The 21,506-nt window shown below is 38.0% G+C and overlaps 1 protein-coding gene and 1 pseudogene across 1 annotated transcript; one reads left to right on the top strand and one right to left on the bottom strand.

Moving 5' to 3' along the window:
- Positions 1 to 297: 297 nt before the first annotated feature.
- Positions 298 to 3,253, bottom strand: LOC101312736 (annotated as a pseudogene).
- An 821-nt stretch (positions 3,254 to 4,074) lies between these two features.
- On the top strand, positions 4,075 to 14,264 carry LOC101293784 (transcription initiation factor TFIID subunit 2-like). Its single transcript, XM_004299191.1, has 25 exons — positions 4,075 to 4,233; positions 4,349 to 4,691; positions 4,981 to 5,126; positions 5,220 to 5,286; positions 6,740 to 6,939; positions 7,051 to 7,204; positions 7,403 to 7,487; positions 7,612 to 7,703; positions 8,106 to 8,231; positions 8,324 to 8,377; positions 8,593 to 8,661; positions 8,779 to 8,876; positions 8,977 to 9,324; positions 9,401 to 9,488; positions 9,650 to 9,775; positions 9,863 to 9,919; positions 10,064 to 10,143; positions 10,240 to 10,282; positions 10,798 to 10,884; positions 11,128 to 11,217; positions 11,455 to 11,513; positions 11,596 to 11,686; positions 11,776 to 11,941; positions 12,063 to 12,246; positions 12,424 to 14,264. The coding sequence occupies exons 1-25, from the start codon at positions 4,118 to 4,120 to the stop codon at positions 13,865 to 13,867; spliced, it is 4,413 nt and encodes a 1,470-aa protein (XP_004299239.1). The 5' UTR covers positions 4,075 to 4,117; the 3' UTR covers positions 13,868 to 14,264.
- The last annotated feature ends 7,242 nt before the right edge of the window (positions 14,265 to 21,506 follow it).

Genomic DNA, 21,506 nt, shown 5'->3' with positions numbered 1-21,506 from the left:
CTAACAAACTAAGATGTATTGATACAGTAATGTTGTCGTGTAGTATGTTCAAAAAATGATGATCACAGTATCAAAGATAAACATAATTACTGTAAAATAAGGGAAAATTAAGTAAAACTTTTACCATATTTCATTGATAATGTAATTATGTATTGAAAAAAATGTATTACATGTATATCATTCACAAAGCCTTTAGCCCTCGGATAAAACTTGATATTTGTAGATTGTACATATCAGTCTCAACGTGTCATCATCAACCTTTGCTGAGAAACATGGAGGACAGAAAAGCTTTGCTCTTCAACCTTGATCCCAGTCTATATCATCCCTTATCCTCTGCTTCAACATTCAAGTCATTGACCTTTGCATTTGCATTACCTGTTTTATTGTATCAAGATCTCAATGCAAGTGGTTGATAAATCAAATCAAATCAATATCAAGTGGAATAGAAAGCTGATTGTCCACAATGTTATTTACCTGCAACTGAACTCTATTCCCAATCAATATCATCATCTCCTTCATCCTCGTCCCGTTCTGACTTCATGCCAACCTGACGAACCTGATGACTAGAGTCATGCATTTGTGAGACCTCTCCACGCTGTTCCATTGTGAGATTCATCCCTTGCTTGATCATCCAAGGTGGTACAACTTTCTGGTCTGTATTATCAGCTTCAGATTTGATATGATCCTCACCCTTGTCCTCAACCTTAGAAAAAACAACTTCAACCTGCCAAAATTCGGTAAGTTTGTGACAACAGTCGAAGTTTATTGTTTATATATATTTAATCCAAATTCCTAAGGAGCTGCATAACCAAAACTCCCTTACAACACACTCCAGACACATCAAGTCAAAACTGCAAAGCATAGTATAGAAAAGCTGAAAATGCATCAAGTAATATAAGTACGTACAAAGGCAAAGCATGAAACCAAGGCTGTAAAAACCCGAGGTGCCAACCAAATGATACTTGAATTCTTTCGATCTCACCTGAAGGGTTATATTTAAAACTGGAAGTCTGGAGGGAGGGGAAAAATAATTACCTTTGTATCTCCAACGAAAGGCATGGGCATCCCATCCCCCAGCCCATGAGAAGAAATGGAGGGATTTATCGCTCTAGAATCACCATTCTCTGCGAGTCGTGGAGCACTTGCTCTGGCTTCCCAAGCTTGGAGACTTCCAAATTCAGGAAAAGGTAAATCTTTAATCCTATTAATTTGTTCCATTAAAGGCTTCAGCTGTACCTGCATCCAGTTCGTTTTATCAACTTTATAATAATGATAGCAGTGGAATATACATGTTCAAGTGAGACATCAGCTTAATTGACAACAGCAGCAACTAAATACACATAAAACAATTTGTGATAATGCTAAGTAAACAATTAGCATAATTACCATTCCCAAGTTAGGTCCAGTAAAATCATCATTGCTTACAAGCTGTAAGCAAGGGCACATTTCTTTGTCAAGGGATGACAATAAGGTATTGTAGGACTGTTTTAGAAGCACTACCATGATCATAGGTATCACTTTCCATTAAAAGGATCATCAACAAGATGGTCAAATAACCCAACAAAGATACTATCAACAAAACCATGCAGAACACCCTTGGCCATGAAGAATTAGATCAGAACATTAACCCAGTTAAGTATTCCCTTGCATTCTCATATCCACAAAGTAGGTGATAGCAGAATTCCATCACACTCAAGAGAACGAAAGTGTACGATACAATTACAGGATACTTATTATGAGAAACAGGGAGAAAAGAAATAAGGTGAAAAACAGAAACCAACAAACCTCCATATTTTGAAGCATTGCTTTGCAGTCTCGGCCAGTTGTGTTTTGAGAATCTAGCTTGCCATTCTCAGCAACAAGTATCCCATTGCAAATTTCACAGTGGAAGTACTCATCCTCCATAGAAACCAGTTGCAGTGCATCCAAAGCATTGTATCTAAAGATTTGTGCTTGCATTCATGATTCCAGTATCAAAACATGGAACACACATATAAACACAGAAGAAACAGAAACTGTAAAAACCTTTTCCTGCAGTTATGGCATACATATTCCTCCACTGTGTGCTTGCGCTCCAGTTCATTTTTCAGTTCTTTCTTCAAAAGGTGCAGTCTGTACCTTACTACATCATATATCTGAAAAACATGAATGTTTTAGGATTTCTAGCCGATGCTTGATCAGCATATATATGACATATGACAATAAAGTAATCAAGTTAACCAAGGAAATGAATTATTTTGCCTTTCTTGTTAGGAAAGAGAAAAACAAAAGCGACTTAACCGCACCATCAAGTATCTTGTTACATAAACTTTTTCTTAGCTCACAATAATAATCTAAATTCAGGCCCTAATATTATAAAGATGCAAATATTGCATATCAACCTGAGCATAGTCCAGACAGCAGTAAGAGTGAGTCTGCAGCTTAGTTTTCTCATCGCCTTCTTTTCTATGTTGTTGCCCATTGGCTGTGGCAGCAACTGCAGCACTGAAAATCTTCACACCTTTAGCTGTCTGCAAAAAAAATATATCAAGATGTAAGGATATAAAGAAGAACCTTAACTTAAACAACTAAAAAACTAAGGTTAACCAAATAACCTCCTTCCTATGTTCTCTGATCACCAGTCTTTCCTCCATCAAAAATTGCAAAACCCAACGAAGCTGCTTAGGGTGCAGTTTCAAGTCCTTTGCCAAATCTTCTTCTCTCACCCATTGTCGCCTGGCATCAAAGCATCTAAATATCACTTTCGAGTAGAAGCAAGCAGTGATTGATCATCTCAGGCACTTCGAAATTATACATAGTGTTGATTCTTTTACATGCTAATCAGATCAAGTTAATGAAAGGAGCAACCAATTTTTAGCCAAAGTATTTGATATAATTACTAATCAAATATTTTTTGTTATTATTCTTCAACTTTAATTTGCAGTGTTTCAGAAACCAAATCCATTTACAAAAATAGAGAAGGATATCCCATTATTCCAATTCAATAAAAGAAGATAAATTCCCAAACCTTGAGAGCGCGTCGAGCACCACGACGGCGATTCCCCTATTGTCGCTAATCCGGCCAGTCCTGGGCTGCTTATTATCACCTTCCGGCGTGATGTCATCGTAGAAAGCTCTGGCGGCAAGCCTCACGAACCTAAAGAAGCGATTGAAAACGAAGAATGTAGAAGCAGAAAACAAAACCAGTGGAGAAACCCCAGGAAATGAACAAGGCTAGACTAAATGGGTACCTGTTGAAAACGTCGATGCTCATGGTTTTGGAGGCAATGCCAATTTCGTTTTCGAAATGGGTTTTACGTAGTGGGTCACTTCCCCTTCTGCCAGAGAGCGAGGGAGATTCTGGGGATTCTGTTGTGTTTATGAAACTGCCGGCCTTTATATACTCTTCGGTTACCATATGCTCCAATTTTACGCAATGAGGTAAAGGGCTACAAGGAAAGGGCGGACGTTCTTTTTTTTATTTATTATTATTTTTTTTTAGAGGTCTCTAATTGGAACCTTAGCTTGTGAAATTTGTTACTAGTTACGAAGTAGCTCACACGGTCTCTAATTTATCAGGTTAATTTTTAGAACTTTTAACATATAATAATAATAGCACTATTATAGGACATTAGTATGTCATATTTAAGTGAAAAATTCAACTAAAACAATAACTTAATGATGATTTTGCATAGAGACGAAAACCACAGTTAGAGGATCGTCACTACTTTTTGTTGAATATGTTTTCATTGTTTTATTGCTTCGGAAGTTGAATTAGCTTTTGAAAATTTGTCTCAAAACTTTTTGTGTGCTATTTTTGTAGTTTACCAAAAATGTTTTATGGAACCAAATTTTAACTTTCGTATCAGAAACCCATCAAAAATTTAAAAAAATAATTAACAAAAAATAATTAACAAAATATGGAGTCCACTGTAATTCTTCTTTTACCCGAAAAAAATGAGCAGACGGCCGTGATGAGAAGGCTAACGTCACGGCCGGTGGGGGAGGGAGCCCAAAGGGAGAGCGTCTATAAATAAAACCCTGATTTCATATTTTTCTTTAGCTTTAATTTCCTCTTCATTTCATCTTCCCCAGCCAAAATAGATACACACCTACTGAGCTCGATCTCCTCCCATCCATGGCGAAGCCTCGCAAGCCCAAGAACGAGGACGCCAAGCCCGACAATTCCGGCCCCCTCGTCCGCCACCAGAAGCTCTGCCTCTCCATCGACCTCGCCCTCCGTCGCATTTACGGGTTCGCCTCTAGCTCCTTCTTCTCACTCCCCTCTCGCTCCTTTTGTTTTAGGGTTTCGAAGATTTTCTGGTTTTTCTAATTGAGCTTAGTTTATGTATTCGGTTTGGGATTTCAGGTACACTGAGCTCAAGATTACGGTCCCGGAGATCGGGATTGTAGGGCTACACGCCGAGAATTTGGGGATTGAGAGTGTTTCTGTCGACGGAGAGCCGGCGGAGTTTGAGTACTATCCTCACAGCAACAATAGGGATTCTGAGAGCGAGAGGGACTGGAGCTCTGTGATGTCACCGAGCTCGGCTGCTGACGTGGCCGGTTCGTGTTACGTTTCGGCTCTTGAGAGAGAATTGGAGCCGAACTTGCTGATCAATTGCTGCAAGGCGTTAAAGGCTGGAAGTGAAGCACATGAGCAGATGGTTGTGGAGAACGAGGCGCAGCAGTCGTCTGAAGAAGCCAAGCAGGTTATGGTTTGCTTTTGCTGTTGCAGTTTCGACTTGGATAGTTGTGCATTAGCTATGTGTGCATGAATTCTATAGTTGCATGTGGTTCAGGGTTTGCTGTCATATACTCTCGTTTAGAGTTTTCAAAATGAGGGTTCCAGTTTAGGGGAAAACGATGCTTTAATCCCACTAGCTTTGAGGAATGACATGTATAAGAAATGGACATTTTTTTTAGGGTTCAATTAGCTTGGTGTGTTGAGATTGGGTTTATCTTTTCCTGTGGTTCTTATGTGGGTTGATGTTGGTGCAGAATTTGAGGTTGATTCGTATTGATTATTGGGTAGAGAAAGCGGAGACAGGGATTTACTTCCGTGATAATGTGCTCCACACTGATAACCAAATGCGGCGTGCAAGGTGCTGGTTCCCTTGTATGGATGACTCTTCACAGAGCTGCTGGTAATAATTGTGTGTTACAGCTGTTATTTAAGTAATCTGGTATAGTTGACAATCATTGATATATTCATTGTGGTTATAATGTTGCATGTTCAGCTATGATCTGGAGTTTACGGTGGCACGGCATCTTGTGGCTGTTAGCACTGGAACCTTACTCTACCAGGTGAGTTGTACATAGAATATCTGACATTTCCAAGTTCAATGCCAGCATATTATGTATTTCCATTCAAAGAAACGCACATGCTTTCCAATGAATACAATGACATGCAAAATGTAATTAAACATAAAAGGAAGAAATAACCGATTTGATCCAAAACTAGGGTTAGGTTTTGTTGTCTGTTGGTTGTGTAATTGGTACTTTGTTGGAGTACAAATGTGTGTATATTCTATTCATTTATTGACAATCCCTTCAAATATTAGGACAAAATAAAAAAGGTAGTTAGGAACAGATATTTTTTGTTTAATATGTAACCAAGAAAGGAAAATTGAAAGGATAGTACCAAAGCTAGTTCATACCACTTTATAGACCAATGCCTTGCCACAATATAACTGGGACTCGATTCCTTGTTGGTGCGTTATTTGCGGGGATAGCTCAGTCGGGAGAGCGTCCGACTGAATCTGAGGTCGCGTGTTCGATCCACGCTCACCGCAGGCATCTACTGGATTGACCCTCTGTTGAGTGGAAGTTTCAATTGGGTGGCTAGACAAATAATATACTTATGGGTTATTTACTTTGAGGTGCAAAGTACATCTTGCTTTTGAGTGAACACACAACAGTCACCATAATCTATTATACTAATTTTATCTATTAGTACGAAAATTCTTGGTTAGATGCAACCATAAACGATGGGCCACGTTTCTAGGTTCCTATGCCTCAGCTAGTGGCTTGTTGCCAAACAAAAAGAATACATTACAGCCTTATTCCTGGATACCAGGAAATGTTCACATAAAAAAATGCACCACAGAGGCAATTGGAATTCCTCAACTCGTGTTCCTTCACCTTTAATCTTGATCATTTAAATCTAAAATTCTATTCCCTCTGTAATATCCTGAGTAATTGTATCACTACATATCACTCTAAGAAAATCCCTGCCCTTAGACCAGGAGATGGACTAGTTGTTATAGTCATTTTAGTCTCTGTAAAGTTCCTGTGGTCATATATGGTACCATGACAAGCACCTAAATGAAGTTTCATTGTGCTCCTTGACATTTAATGATTCGGTCATAGTCCACCTCTGCGGCCTTTTTTGAACACCTGTGGCATTTGTTTATTTTATGTTTTCTATTGCTTATTTTGTACTTTAGAGTTTGAATTTCTTGTTTCAGAATCATGCTTTTATATTTCTATTTGTAGGGAATAAAATGGTTACTTATCAAAGGAAGCATAGTGTTATCGTCTTGAGTATCTCTTGGAGACTTTATTATTATTCTCTTAGTGAGATGTGTCATAGGTGGGATAAGGGTTGCAATAGCGGCAGATAGTTGCACATAGAATGTAGATCATTGCCACTTAGATTTTCTCTCATAGACATTCTCTTTGCAGTTTGTTGTTTATTGTATCAGATTTGTATTTAATTTGTGAATGTTACAAGTTTTTATGGCAACTTCTTTTGCAGGTTTTGAGCAAGGATGATCCCCCTCGCAAAACATATGTCTATAGATTAGATGTTCCAGTTAGTGCTCAGTGGATATCTTTGGTGGTTGCACCCTTTGAAATCCTCCCAGACCACCAATGTGGTCTAATATCTCACATGTGCTTGCCAGCACATTTGTCAAAGCTTCGCAACACTGTAGAATTTTTCCATAGTGCATTTAGGTTTGTCTTCCAAGTCTATGACTTTTTCTGTTTAATTTCACAATGTGTTTTTTTTTTTTTTTTTTTTGGCATATACTTCATTCCATTAATATTATATTCTTATATTCACAGCTGTTATAAGGATTATCTAGCGGTAAACTTTCCTTTTGGGTCATACAAACAAGTTTTTATAGAGCCTGAGATGGCAGTATCCTCCTTGAGTTCAGGGGCCTCCATGAGCATTTTTAGTTCTCAAGTTCTATTTGACGAGAAGATTATTGATCAGGTATGTTACTCATGAATGATATGATTATCTTCTTGAGGTTTTCAAATAACAGCACTGTCAGCACAGTAGTGTAGGTCTGTTTTTGGCACATATTACAAAATACCTGCTCCATTCATTTCCTTCTGGCCACCGTGTGGAAACTATGTCCCTCATAGCACGCTTACTGTTGAGCTGATAGGCATAAAATGTTTCACGCAGACTATTGACACGAGGATTAAACTTGCGTTTGCCCTTGCAAGACAATGGTTTGGTGTTTATATCACTCCTGAGGCACCGAATGATGGTAAGCTAGTATTATCTGGGTGTCTGTACTGCTTAGTTGGTACTTGAGTAATTGGTACTCAACTGAGTCTTTCAATTTTTTAAGAACTCTGGCTTTAACATCATTTATTAACTTGTGATGTCAGAGTGGCTACTGGATGGTCTAGCCGGGTTTTTGACAGATTTGTTTATCAAAAAGTATTTAGGAAATAATGAAGCCCGCTATCGGAGATACAAGGTTTTCTTTCTTCTCATAGACTTGCATTTACCGCAATTTAATAATCTTATGCTTTGTAAATATGTCACATTTTTTTTTTCCTAAACTTGTTTCATTATCACCGATTCTGCACTTTCCCACTTCCCTTTAGTTTGTTGTGTCTTTGTCCACTTGGAAGGAAGAAAGAAAAAGTGATAGCATGCTGCATTCTAATTATCTCATGCTATGTAAATAAGTCACATTTCTTCTCTCCTACATTTCCCATTTCTTTAACACCGATTTTGCACTTTCTTACTTCAGTTTGCCGTGTCTTTGTCCACTTGGACGAAAGAAAGAGAAAGCTCTGGCATGAGTGTTTTTTTTTTTTCTTTTCTTTTTTTTGAACTCATGCATGCCGCTAATGTTTTGTTTCTGTATCTGCAGGCAAATTGTGCCGTTTGTAGTGCAGATGATAGTGGTGCTACTGCTCTAAGCTCCACTGCTTCTTGTAAGGATTTATTTGGTACTCAGTGCATTGGAATATACAGCAAAATTAGATCATGGAAATCTGTGAGTGCATGTGGTTTGATTTTTCATTACTTTATTACCTCAATATGACTTTTCTTCACCTTTATAATTAACTTATTGAACCTCTTAAAAAGGTGGCTATACTTCAAATGTTGGAAAAGCAGATGGGACCCGAGTCTTTCCGTAAAGTAAGAATCCTTCAAACTTTTTGCTCTTGTATGAATTATTCTGATGACTAGACGAGGCTCATCTGAATTAGTCTGTTATTTATAGTTGGTTTCTTCTGCTTCATCACACTCCTTCACTTAGGATTGCAATGCAGCTTTCTGTATACTTACTCTTTCTGTTTCTTATTATTTTGATCCATCCTTACTCCCAATACATGGCATTCTTTGATGTACAGATTTTGCAAACAATAGTTTCGAGGGCTCAAGATAAGAACCGTTCTCTGAGATCTCTCAGTACGAAGGAGGTAAACATTACTTTTTGAAATATTGTTGGATGTGATGTCTTTTGAGAAAACAATACTAGCAGTTACAGTTTTAGTTATGTCTTCGTTTTTTTTAATGCCATAAATTGTGTTTTGCAGTTTAGGCATTTTGCTAATAAAGTTGGTAATCTGGAGCGTCCTTTTCTCAAAGAATTCTTTCCTCGCTGGGTAGAATTGTGTGGATGTCCATTGCTGAGGTATCATGCGTGTGCTACATATGCTCTTTTCTTTCATGCCTGGATCTTTTTTTCAGATTCATTAATTATATGCTTTTGTCTTTGGTACTAAAATTTGAAGGATGGGCTTCTCCTACAACAAACGAAAGAATATGGTTGAAGTTGCAGTTTTACGTGGTTGCACAGAGATGTCTGATTCAAGTGATTCAACTGTTAATGCTAATTCCGAATCTGAAAAGCGTAACAGTGATAGTGGATGGCCTGGAATGATGAGCATCAGAGTTCATGAACTTGACGGTACGTTTGATCATCCAGTTCTGCCCATGGCTGGAGAAACAGTCCAGCTGCTGGAAATACAATGCCATTCAAAGCTTGCTGCTAGGCGCTTTCAGAAGCCTAAAAAGGGTTCAAAGGTTGATGGAGCAGATGATAATGGAGATGCAACTCCTGCCCTAGATATACGCTCCAGGTATAATATAAACTTAATGCCTTAGCAGTTTTCATTGAATAAAATATTCATCATATTGAAAATTTTCTTTTGGCAGCATGGAATCTCCGTTGCTGTGGATGAGGGCAGACCCAGAAATGGAATACCTTGCTGAAATTCATTTTAATCAACCTGTACAGATGTGGGTATGTATGAGATTGCGGTGATTCTACATGCTTGTATGGAGTTATAAACATGTGGCCATGTGGGTCAATCACTGTGGTACTTGTGCTCAGTCAATTATTTGTCTTCCATATTAGATTAGTTTATCGGCCATTAACTATTTTTATGGTGGTTCCCATATCAGATTAATCAGTTGGAGAAGGACAAAGATGTTGTTGCTCAGGCACAAGCAATTGCAATGCTTGAAACCTTACCCCAGCTTCCATTTTCTGTTGTTAATGCTCTGAATAACTTCCTCGTTGACTCCAAGGTATTACCAAATTCATAGTTATACTAGCTGCAGAATCATGTATCACCGGGAGCGTAATTTTAAGAAGTTTTGTTTTTTGATCTCAAGGCCTTCTGGAGAGTTCGAATTGAGGCAGCCTTTGCATTGGCTAATACAGCATCTGAGGTACTACAATTTATAATTTCCTCGGACTGTTAGATACCTAAAATCCTTGATTCACTTGGGGTTCTGATATTACTTTTTTTGTTATTTACTTGCTGTTGTGAGTCAACTTTCATATTGACCTGTTCACTGTGCAATTTTCTTCAGGATACTGATTGGGCTGGTCTACTCCATTTGGTGACATTCTATAAAAGTCGAAGGTTTGATGCAAACATCGGACTCCCCAAGTATGTTCTTTATTTATGTAGGGTTTGAACTGCATATTGTGATGATCTTAGTCCAGATAATACCAATTACATTACGTTTCTTGTCAATGTTGCCAGGCCAAATGACTTCCATGATATTCCCGAATACTTAGTACTTGAGGTAATGCAACGAGGTAGGATATGTAATAAGTCGTTCGTCATGACCATGGTTGGCTGGTTCATATAATCTGCACGTGTATACAAAATAATGAAATATCTCATTTTATACAACTTATATTCATCAAATAGTATGATACAAGAAAGTGAACTAGAGTCTATTAGAGAAACACAGAGCATGCAGGAACACTGTATCACCTGTTTGAACAGTTTGCCTACTTGGACATTCTTTGGTTATTAGAACTACCGTAACATTTCATCACCCATGCTCAGTTCTCAACTGATATGGACCTAACACAAGTTCGAAACACTAAAAATATGGATTAAGTATGCTCAAGAATCATTTCAAATGTCTGGTACTCATCTCTCATACATTTCAATATGGGAGATATACATTGGTATCATCATATCTAATAACGTTAAACTATGTGTGTGAACCTGTCTAGTACCCTCTAGATATAATAGTTGTTTTTAGATTTTTACCCTCTAGATAATAATAGTTGTTTTTATAACTTGCAGGCAATTCCACATGCTGTAGCTATGGTTAGAGCTGCTGACAAGAAAAGCCCAAGAGAGGCTGTTGAGTTTGTCCTACAACTGTTTAAGGTAGTCACGTTTTTGCTAGTTCTCATACCTGCATGAGCAGACATATATATGGTTACCAAAAACAGAACTTTCAGGTGGCCAATATTGTCTTACAAGCTATAATTGGCTCACAAACCTGTTATGCCTTGTCTTGCTTCTTTACTATGCAACACGGCCTTCCTTTGACAGTGAAACACTCACTTTTCTACCACAATTTCTAGAGTTTGAATCTGTTTCTAACTCTGTCTTTGTTTTGTATGTCAGTACAACGACAACAATGGCAACTCTTATTCTGATGTGTTCTGGCTTTCTTCGTTAATTCAGTCTGTTGGAGAACTTGAATTTGGGCAACAGGTTTGTTTTATAAAATAAGTCATTGGTTCTATTGTGACTGCCATACCTTGTCTGGCAGTTCTATACAAACACCATATTGCTTTAGATACACATATATGTGCATGTATGTGTTTGTGTTTCTGTATTTTAAATCCAATTTATTTAAATCAACACTGAAATCATCCTGGATAGCAGTTGATTTTACGTTCAATTCAATGTCTACTTCATTAACATGAGAAAAACATACCGTATTTGCAGAGTATTGTCCTTTTGTCATCTCTTCTGAAACGTATTGATCGGCTTTTGCAATTTGACAGGTGTGTTCACTTTTTTCATACTTCATACAATGGGTTGTATGGAGTAATTCCTTTTAATTTAATTTTTCAATGGATGTACCAGGTTGATGCCTAGCTACAATGGTATCTTGTCAGTCAGCTGTATCAGGTCCCTGACACATATTGCTTTGAAACTTTTGGGATTTGTCCCTCTTGTGAGTATATTTTTCACCTAATGAGAATGCTATTTTATAGTTATTGTACTTGAATGTAGTGTTCTTATGGTTGTGACCTGCTACTACAGGATCGTGTATTTGAACTTGTAAAACCTTTTCGCGATATCAAGGCCATATGGCAAGTTAGGGTTGAAGCAAGCAAAGCACTCCTTGATCTTGAATTCCACTGCAAAGGCATTGATGCAGCTTTGGCACTATTTTTGAGATATTTAGATGAAGAGCCATCCTTCAGAGGTGCTTGTCACTATCTTTTGTGGAAAGACTTTCCGAACGTTCAATCTACCATGTGAATGTTAGATCCCTTTGCATAACTTTCTATGTGTATATGCTTATTATATGTATTCCTTAATTGCAGGGCAGGTGAAGTTGGCTGTGCATGCTATGAGGTTATGCAAGATAAGAGGTGGATCTGATTGTGAGGATGAAGTTCAGAGCCAGACTCTTGTGGCTTTACTTCGCCTACTTGAAGGCCAGATGGCATTTAATAACATCTTTCTTCGACACCATGTATTCTGTATCCTACAAATCCTTGCAGGAAGGTGAGAACACCCTTTCTGTATACATACTTTTACATATTAAAGAAGTAACACCACACTGATGACACTGAAAGATGAAAGACATTCTGTTTTGTCCTTGCTATCAGGAGTACATTTGTTCTCAACAAAAACCTTTGGTCCATTTATTTCCAGTTAATTTACAGTGAGTTCCATTTTCAGGCCCCCAACCTTATATGGAGTGCCAAGAGATCCCAAACCATTGCTTCTAGGTGATGCAGAAGGCTTACATGTGCAGAAGAACCATTTTGCTGCTTTCATTCCAGAAAGTAAATCCCAGGAACCACCTTCTGACCACCCACATAATGGTGTGTCTGTTCCTGAAACTTCCAGAGATGCTTTGGGTGCTCCAGAAGCTACCATGGATGGGTTGTCTGCTCCAGCACCAGGAGCTGGAGATGGATTGTCCGTTGCAGCTCAAGAAGCATCCATGGATGGCTTGTCAGTTCCAGCTCCAGAAGCTCTTAGAGATGGGTTGGCCTTTCCAGAAGCTTCCAAGGAAGATCTTGGGGCTTCTGAACCTCCCAATGATGCTTTCATTGGTTTGGGTCCTCTAGAGCCTTTCAGTGATCATTTGGTTAGTGTGGTAGATCCTTCCGCTGGTGGTTTGGGCACTGTGGAAACTTTCAAGGATGTCATGCCAGCAGTTCCTGAACCTTCCAAGGATATCATGATAGTACCTGAACGTTCCAAGGATATCTTGGTAGTTCCTGAACATTCCATGGATAGCTTGGCAGTTCATGAACCTTCCAAGGAAGCGGATACCATAAACAGCCACAGACGGAAGTTGCCTGTTGTTAAGATCAGGGTAAAAAGGTCTGCTACTACTAGTAGGGCAGAAGAAGGCGATAATCAAACTGTTGAGAGATCTCAAGGTGGGCATGCTAGCAGTTCAGTGTCTGTGGATGCACCTCACAGAAATTTCCGTGAAGTTGTGAGCCTTAGCAACCAAAACTTTGAGGAAGTTAACTCTTGTCATGATCGTGGATCACGGATGACTGCTAGCATTGGTAGTGCCAAATTTGCAAGTGATGCTGATGATAATATAGGAAAGGAATTGCAGTGCACTGCTGATTCAAGCAAAGTTTTTGTACAGCCTCAACCAGATATTTCATCACCTAGCTTCATGCAAGATAACCAAGATGCAGAGGTGCAGAAGTATGCAAGCCTTCAAGCTCTTTCGGTTCCGAGGAATGATCTTAATGGCGGTTCTTTTGGCACAGTGGATGTACAGCCTCATGGGAAGGAAAGGGAGAAAAAGAAAGACAAGGACAAGAAAAGAAAGCGGGATAAAGGCCATCGAGATGATCGTGACTATTTAGAGCGAAAGCGTTTAAAGAAGGAGAAAAAGCAGAAAGAGAAGGAAATGTCAAAATTGTTGAGTGAGAGTGCTAAAGTACCTTCCGTGGACATACCAAGTAAGGAGGTACTTGGAATGAAGTCTGCAACTTTGCAACTGAAACCGGTTGAGCCCAGTATATCAAACAAATTAGTCATCAGAACTGTCGAAGCGACCAGGCCCGAGACATCAGGAGCATCCGGAACTAAAACCATCACCCCCAAGATTCGTATTAAAACCAAATTTCGAACTCTGGACAAATCATAGGCTAGCGAATGGCAAGTATGCCTGTTTGTCTATGATATGCATCGACTGGGGCGGAGGGTGTAGAGTTTTGTCTTGACAGGATTCATGTTTGCGAATTGCTACCACCCAATGTAGTGTCGCTAGATAGCCTGGGAGACTAATGTTTCTGAGATAACTGCTCTCATTGTAATCGCCATTGGCAACCATACCGGTACTTTTGTGATCTTTTGTTATTTTTCCGGTCATAGAGTATCACACCCCAGTCAGTATGCTTGGGTTTTCCACAGAAATATATTTTGAAAGTATGCACTATGCAGTGCATTGTTTGACATGGATAGATAAGGTCGTGACCAAACACATGAACAATTTTTCTGAAATTCCCTCAAAATGGATAGTAGGGCGTGCCGAGAATCGCAATAGATAAAATGGCTGAAAGATTGGATTCTGCTGTGTCCCATCCATCACAATGATGAGAAATTTTTCAGTTCTCCCGGAGAACCACATGACGTTGTACAGTCGTCCTCCCAATTAATAGAAAACCGCCGCCGTGTTGTACTGGTTTGTCTATTAGTTGGGAGGACCACTGTACAACATCACGAGGTTATCCGGGATGACTGAAAAATTTCTCCACAATGATCACATAACTCGAGACTTTGGAGGAAACCAAGCAAATGAACCGACCAAAATACTGAAAACCCTAAACGCTAAACTCTATTTTGCCACAAAAAAAATAAAAAATAATAAATAAATAGAGAGAAGGAGAGAGAACGATTTCTTCACTGTGGCTTTCACTTTTTGGGAAGAATATATACAAATCTGGAATTTCCGATGAAACTGCGACATATGACCGATTTTTCCATATCAGGCCACACAAGAAGATTTTCCTGCAACTTCAACTGGATTCTGCATAGGTTCACTATATGCACTATATTCTACTGTTTGTTCACGAATCTAGTAGGTGCTAGTGTGCGTGGTTTAATATCCAGCTGCTGCTTTTACTAAAAGTTAGGATCTGGTTTGGGAAGAGCTTAGCAGGGTTTGTACGTTGATGCAATAACCAAGGACTACTGCATGTCTCAAACATAGACTTATAATCAGTAGACCTGATACCGTATATAAAACCCATCACTGCATGCAGCAATGGTCCATGTACAAGTCTTCAACTAGATTCTGCACAAGATTTTTGTATTTGGTTAATTAGGAGGGTTTGTAAGTTGATGCAATAACTTAGGACTGCATTTCTCAAACAGAGAGAGAAATGGTAGCTAAAGGCACTCGACATGTTCAAACCCTTTATTACGATAATGGTAGCTACCATTTTTATTGACAGACGAATTTCATTTTGTATGTGGTACATCATTCCTTATCTTTACGAATCCAAGCGACACAGGTTTGAATTTCATTATGTATCATGGCAGCAAGGCCACTTTGCCCACTTACGACCTGTCGCGTATTCAGCAAGCTAATATTGTTATTGTATCATTTTATGAAACTATATAGTCTACGGCGCATTTCGAATTCGTCCACTAGTAGCTAGTAAGGTATTGATGAGCACACGTATCTTTTTCTGAAAAGAAGAAGAAGATGAACACACATCTAAATAAGACAGAACCCTCGTTATATACAGACTTGAACGTGTTTGGAGCACTTGCGATGATCTTGTTGTTTGAGGTTTGAAATTTGGTGGCATATTTACTTTATGTATTTTTATCACACACGTAACTTATTATTGGCTCCAACTTTCCACCTTTGTTGTAATAATTTGCGGTGTATATGGTGGAGTTGCAAGTTTGCATTGCCTATTATTGCCGATCAGTACGAACTGAACGACCTCATATAATTGAACTTGCTGTTTATGAGGAATGAGACTGCTGAGATTCAGACAGCTCGATCAGTCCAGACGTATTACTGGCCTTCATATATAACCTAACTAGCTAGACAGCTTCTACCTAACCTAGCCTGCGGGCTAAGTAGCAGTAGTACTACTACTAGACAATACTCCAGAGAGTAACGATCACCCATCGTCTTCATATCAAATTATCAATTGAATTAATTGAAGGTTTAAATTCGATGCTGAAGCAAAGTCATGACTAGCTCTGTGACTCTGTCAGTGATACTATTCTGCCCACTACCTTCAGTCCTTTACGTCCCCAGCTACACATATTTTACGCCTTTCTTTTCTTCACAAGCACCATTGCAGCTCGATCTATATAGCCTCCTCTATCTCTCTCTATACACACACGCATGCATGTGCTTGTGCTTGTGCTTGTGTTTGGAAATCCAACGAGTTAGCTACTACATTTACTGCTGCATCTTCCTTTTCCAGATTTGTAGCTTTCGGTACTGTCTCTTCTGTTTTCAAACAGTAGTTCTACTTCTAGCTACCTTCTTACAAATGATTTCTGTACTGCTATTACCTCAAGGATATATAAAATAAGATAAAAGAAATCGAGTTGATTGTAATATCTTGCAGATAATTCAGTAACTTTTTATCGAATTATACTTTTTCTTGTTTTGGAACAGGAAAAAACACGTTTAATTATTGGGCCAAATAAGAAAAAGGGATAAAAGGAAAGACATGGTTTTTGACCTTCAAAACAGCGGACTTGCCAGACTATATATATATATATATATATATATAGATCAAGGTCTCTCGTGCTCTTTTACTTTCTCAATCCGTTTGCTTTGAAGTTGGCATATTTTCCTTTCTTAGAGGTTAACAAAATCAAGCTAGCTCTTCAGTTAGGCGGCAGCAGCAACCATTACTTGCAAGTTAAAGCTCAACTCGATCGATCAAGAAGGTTGTCGTTTGAACTCCGATCCGAAGCTTCATGATCATGCGAGGTAGAGGTCAAGTAAACCTTTCTATATATGTTTTTGGATTTGGTGTGATGATTGTGTTGTAATAACTTATAACTCGCTGCTGCTGCTGATTATTTGCCCTCATGCACTTCATAACCTCTAGAGCTTTTAGCACTTTTGGTATTCTATGGACTATCGAGCAACTCTGAACCAAAAATCAAGAATGAAGTCATGATATGTGGTGGAAGGGTCACCGTTTTAATTATAGGTCTCTAAGCATCTAACAGACGCGATAAGTTTTTCAGTTTGTGAAAGATAGTGTCATGATAATAGACTCAAAACTAAGTTGCAACGAAATTCTTCTCTAAGAAAATTACAATATGATTTTGTTTCGTATCTAGTTCAATGGTTATTCTTAACTTGTGCGTATGCCGTGATGCAATAACTAGTTCACAGTAAATAAATTCATAAAGCTGCTGCACTGTAGTAACTTTTTCAAGATGGAAACCTAAAATAGTACTATTTGAATTTCTGGGCTTGAGTAACAAAAAGAAAGCCCAGAAAGAGTAACAAACAGAACAAGGCAAGCCCAACGAACAGAAGCTACACCAGTAGAACAAGCAGAAAACCTAGAAAGGAACAAGATTAATTACAAAACCTTGGAAAAACTAATATGGAAGAGATGGAGCGCACGCAGGCTTCTTAAGTTCAGGGAAGCTGACGAACTACACCGCCGGGGTTGAGGCGTGGACAGTATTGTGCATCATGCAGCTCACTTCCATCGGAAAAGAATCAATGATTTCAGACGACGTCGTTCACTGATGGAAGAGTCCAGAGGGTACGTGCGTACGTAGGTGATACATATATTTACATATTAATTACCGTGTGATTAATGTAATAATCCGACTTAAACACGCATTAATCTTCTGAATCAGATCCAGAGCTGCGTCTTATGACTCCTATCTCTACGCATAAGCTAGAACCAAAGCTAGACAAATTCTGTAAGGTTTAAGATTTCAAGCACCGATTCATGTTTTAACTTCAAGTTCTAGTTTGCAGTCTCGTTCTACGCATATGCTCGTACTTGTATATATATTTTTCAGACCCAGAACAAAGAAAATTCCACTAATGTTCCAAAATGAAATTTTCACTTATGAAGTTGTATATAAAAGTTTAATTAGTATGTGAGCAGGAAATGACATTTCAATTAGAATATAATGGTCATAGCCATGCCTTGCAATTGAAGTTGAACAGCGTGTTCTACACATGTGTATCAAGTTTAGACAGAGGATATGCTTTTTGCATTGATTTTAAGAAATGATTGCTTCAAGTCTACAATTACTGATAATGTTACTGATTAAGTCATGATTTTCACAGTTGATGTCCATAATTGGTTGATGTGGTTCATGAAAATTACTCCGAGCTACTTTGAGAGCCTTTAAGGTACTCACCTACCTTTCCAATTGTTTCATTTACTTCTATGCATGTTCATTTGATTATTTACTTGCAATGAGTTGATTCCTGATTCTTAGAGATTCGATCATCTCCTAGTCGTGGTTATGGCGGTGATCGACATTCTCCAATTGTGTGATCTGTTGGCGTATTCTTAGTGCATAAGCAGACAGAATTTCATAGATTATCATTATGATGCTGTAGAAACACCACCTGCATGTTCGGGTTTTACCAATTGGCCTCAGAGCCAGTACTAGTGTACCTAGGTATATAATTGATGATTGATCCAGCACTCCAGCAATAATATAATTGCAGGATCAAAATCAACTTCGGGTAAGACATGGTAACAAGAATTTTAGGCTTGGCCAGCTTAACTTAACTTCTCATTTAGAATCGGCTAACTTAGGTGTATCTACTCATTTATGAGATATGTTAGCATAAGCTTCTGATAAACTTCTAGGTACGTAACCTTCTTGTTTCGGGTTTCCTTAATTAGGCACTTGAAGGTGGTTATCCTTCAGCACATTCTTCTTGAGATCGATGGAGGCTGATAGTTTTTCAGTAGAATTGCGAATATATACCATATATTGAAAGCTTGATATGGAGAGACATTAACTTATTTACAAGTACATATATATTATCAAGACTGTGACTTAGTTTGTTGATTTAAGCTAAATATGTGTAACACTACCATCAATTTTCAAACTATCAATAGCTTTTCTGCTTTTGAGAAATGAGGGGAAATGAGATTCAGATAGAGCCAACAAACAGAACATTGCCACACTAATTTGCAAAACTTATTAAGGAAACCCTATAAAATTTATAGAAAGATAGTTTCATCTGATACCAAGTTAGAGATTTCAAGCTAAGCTCGGTTCATCCACATTGAATATATGATGTGGTTACATTTGAGGAAGTAACTTATATTGGCAAACTAAATTGCAGTGTGAGATTGATATAGAACTAATCTGTTTTCAGTGTATATTATACATTTATACTTATTAGTTAGGGTCTGCTTTCAGTGTTTAGTGTAAATTTTGTCAGTTTAATTTCAATTGTTGATATGCCGGCCTGGGTATTAGGTTTTACCCAACTGTGTACTATGTACTAGCTGACAGAGTGATGACATCCAAAGCAGATATATACGTACAGATTTCCGCAGCTTGACAACTAAGATGGTTGGATTTCTAGCTTGCTCTCCTTCGCCCTCTTTTCCTAATATCCCGTAGCTATTTGGCACGCCTGTACTTCTTGCCACCTTATTTCAAAGCATCTCAAATAAGATTGGTCACTTTCTCTGAAACTTATCTCCCCACGCCCTAGCTATTCTAGCTATTCTAGTTCTCCAATCAAACTTTAACTTCTTTCTTTCTTCTAAGTGATCGAATTTGTTCATCATAATGTTCACTTTCGACATTATAGTGTACAAGACCCCAATATGAAAAAGTCTGTCCAATTTCATATTGTACTTCTCAGGCTGCTTTATCCTATACTTGTTTCATGATTTTCTACCTTCCTCAACCAAAAATTTGGGTGAATGAAATTAGGTATTTGTTGACAGATTCCAAGTGTAAGGACTGGCTCATGCTGTTTCAGATAAAGACAGAGAAGAAAAGGCAGAGAGCAGTAGCAATTATTTCTTGCACTAAATTATTAATGGGTTATAATAGCTAGATTCGACCGCCCCAAAAGCAGTGGTCATTTCTAAGTTCAGTAGTGCCCCTCTTCAGAAAACCCTATCGGCTGGGTGCCTCACTGCCTCCCACTTCTACGATTTGTCCAACCACTCAAAAACAAAGCTGTGATCGATCAATTGCCATCGTCACCACTAGGGTTTCTTTGTTTTTGCAGATTTACCTCTTAGGGTTTCTCAGCTTGATTGATAGGGTTTCTCAATTACTGGGTTAATTGGATGAACTTGTTCTTCCCCTTAATTGGATCTCTCTGTAGATGTTGGAAAAGTAATTAAATACAATCATAATGTACTTCTTCATAGGTTTTAGATCTTAGATTTCCTTTAATAGGATCTGAATTTTTTAAGACTTTGTTCTCTTCGATCTTGCTCTGCATCAACATTAGCAGAAAGCCCAGAAGGTAAGATCATTGGTGCTAAAGAATCAAGAGAAATAGTTTATGACTGCGTTTCTCTGCTTGATATTAGTTTTCTTGTAATTAATCTTCTTTTTTCTTAGATTCAGTAGTTTTACATTGCAAAGATGATGAATCTTCAGGTTTGATTAGCTTCTTCTTTTTCTTTTCTTTTTTTTTTTTATTTAAAAAGAAGAGAAAAGGAGATGATGATGATGATTATAGAGCTCCGGAAGCAGAGCAATGGTAATTACAATCAACAGATTTAATTAGTCAGGGTACACATTCAATTTCTGTGTCTCCTATCATCACCAGCTTACTGCAAAGATCTGGATCTGTGAGTTTGATCTATCCTTATCATGTTTTGTTTTGGTGAATAGTTGTTTTGAATGAAGAGCTGGTGTTTCCAGGTTGGGCTACTTTTTTCAGAAAGCTAACCAGGACTATCTATAAATTAGAACAGTAAAAGAAGGATTCAATTAACTCGGACAGGAGTTTTAACCTGAAAAAAAAAAGTGCAGATAACTCGATGAATAGGTATTATTGCTCTTCTGATATATTTCTTCTGAACTCTGAAGTGTTCTTACGCTCTTTGGTGCACCGAAACCAAAAGATAAATGGTTTGATGATGTTGTTCGAGCAAAATGAACCCTTGGGATGAAATAATCTCAGATCTGAACTTCTGAAAGTATTTTCTGGGTTGGTCTGTCTTGCGCTATATATTTGAGAATTTAAACTTCAGACCATGGCTCACTTTACGGGCCGGATTTATCGTCTCAAGTTTTTGTGCAGCAAAATTTGTGGAATTTCATTAGCGAAGCTGAAGACTTGAATTAGGGAAGATAAAGTGCAATGTTATATAGCCTAGCTGGTATAGGTTGAAAAGAAATAGGCTTAATTCAGACCAGAAACAAGATAAACAATAGGGTTAGGTGTCCAGAACACATATATCGATGCATTTCTATTAGAGAACATGCCATTGTAGGTCAAGGATGGGTCTACCGTCACCAATTCACCATCTCCATCCTCAACTTTAAACCCAGGGCCTTCTTAGGACTTGATACCTAGCTTTCTCATTTTTGTTTGCTTTGTGAACTAGCAGACATCATCATAAATAGATAAATAATAACATTTTGAATATAAAAATGTGTATCTGGTATATACGTACTCTGTGGACTCAAATAATCATTTATATTACGACTATAAAATCACTTTTATTTTTAGATTCAACCAGAATATGATTTCAAATATTACATATGATGTAACGTATAATAATTGAATCTAATTAATAAAACAATAAATTAATTGCTTATAGGCA

Source organism: Fragaria vesca, linkage group LG5 (genome assembly GCF_000184155.1).
Source record: "Fragaria vesca subsp. vesca linkage group LG5, FraVesHawaii_1.0, whole genome shotgun sequence".
Taxonomy (NCBI): Eukaryota; Viridiplantae; Streptophyta; class Magnoliopsida; order Rosales; family Rosaceae; genus Fragaria; species Fragaria vesca.
This window is presented reverse-complemented; position numbering and strand designations above follow the sequence as displayed.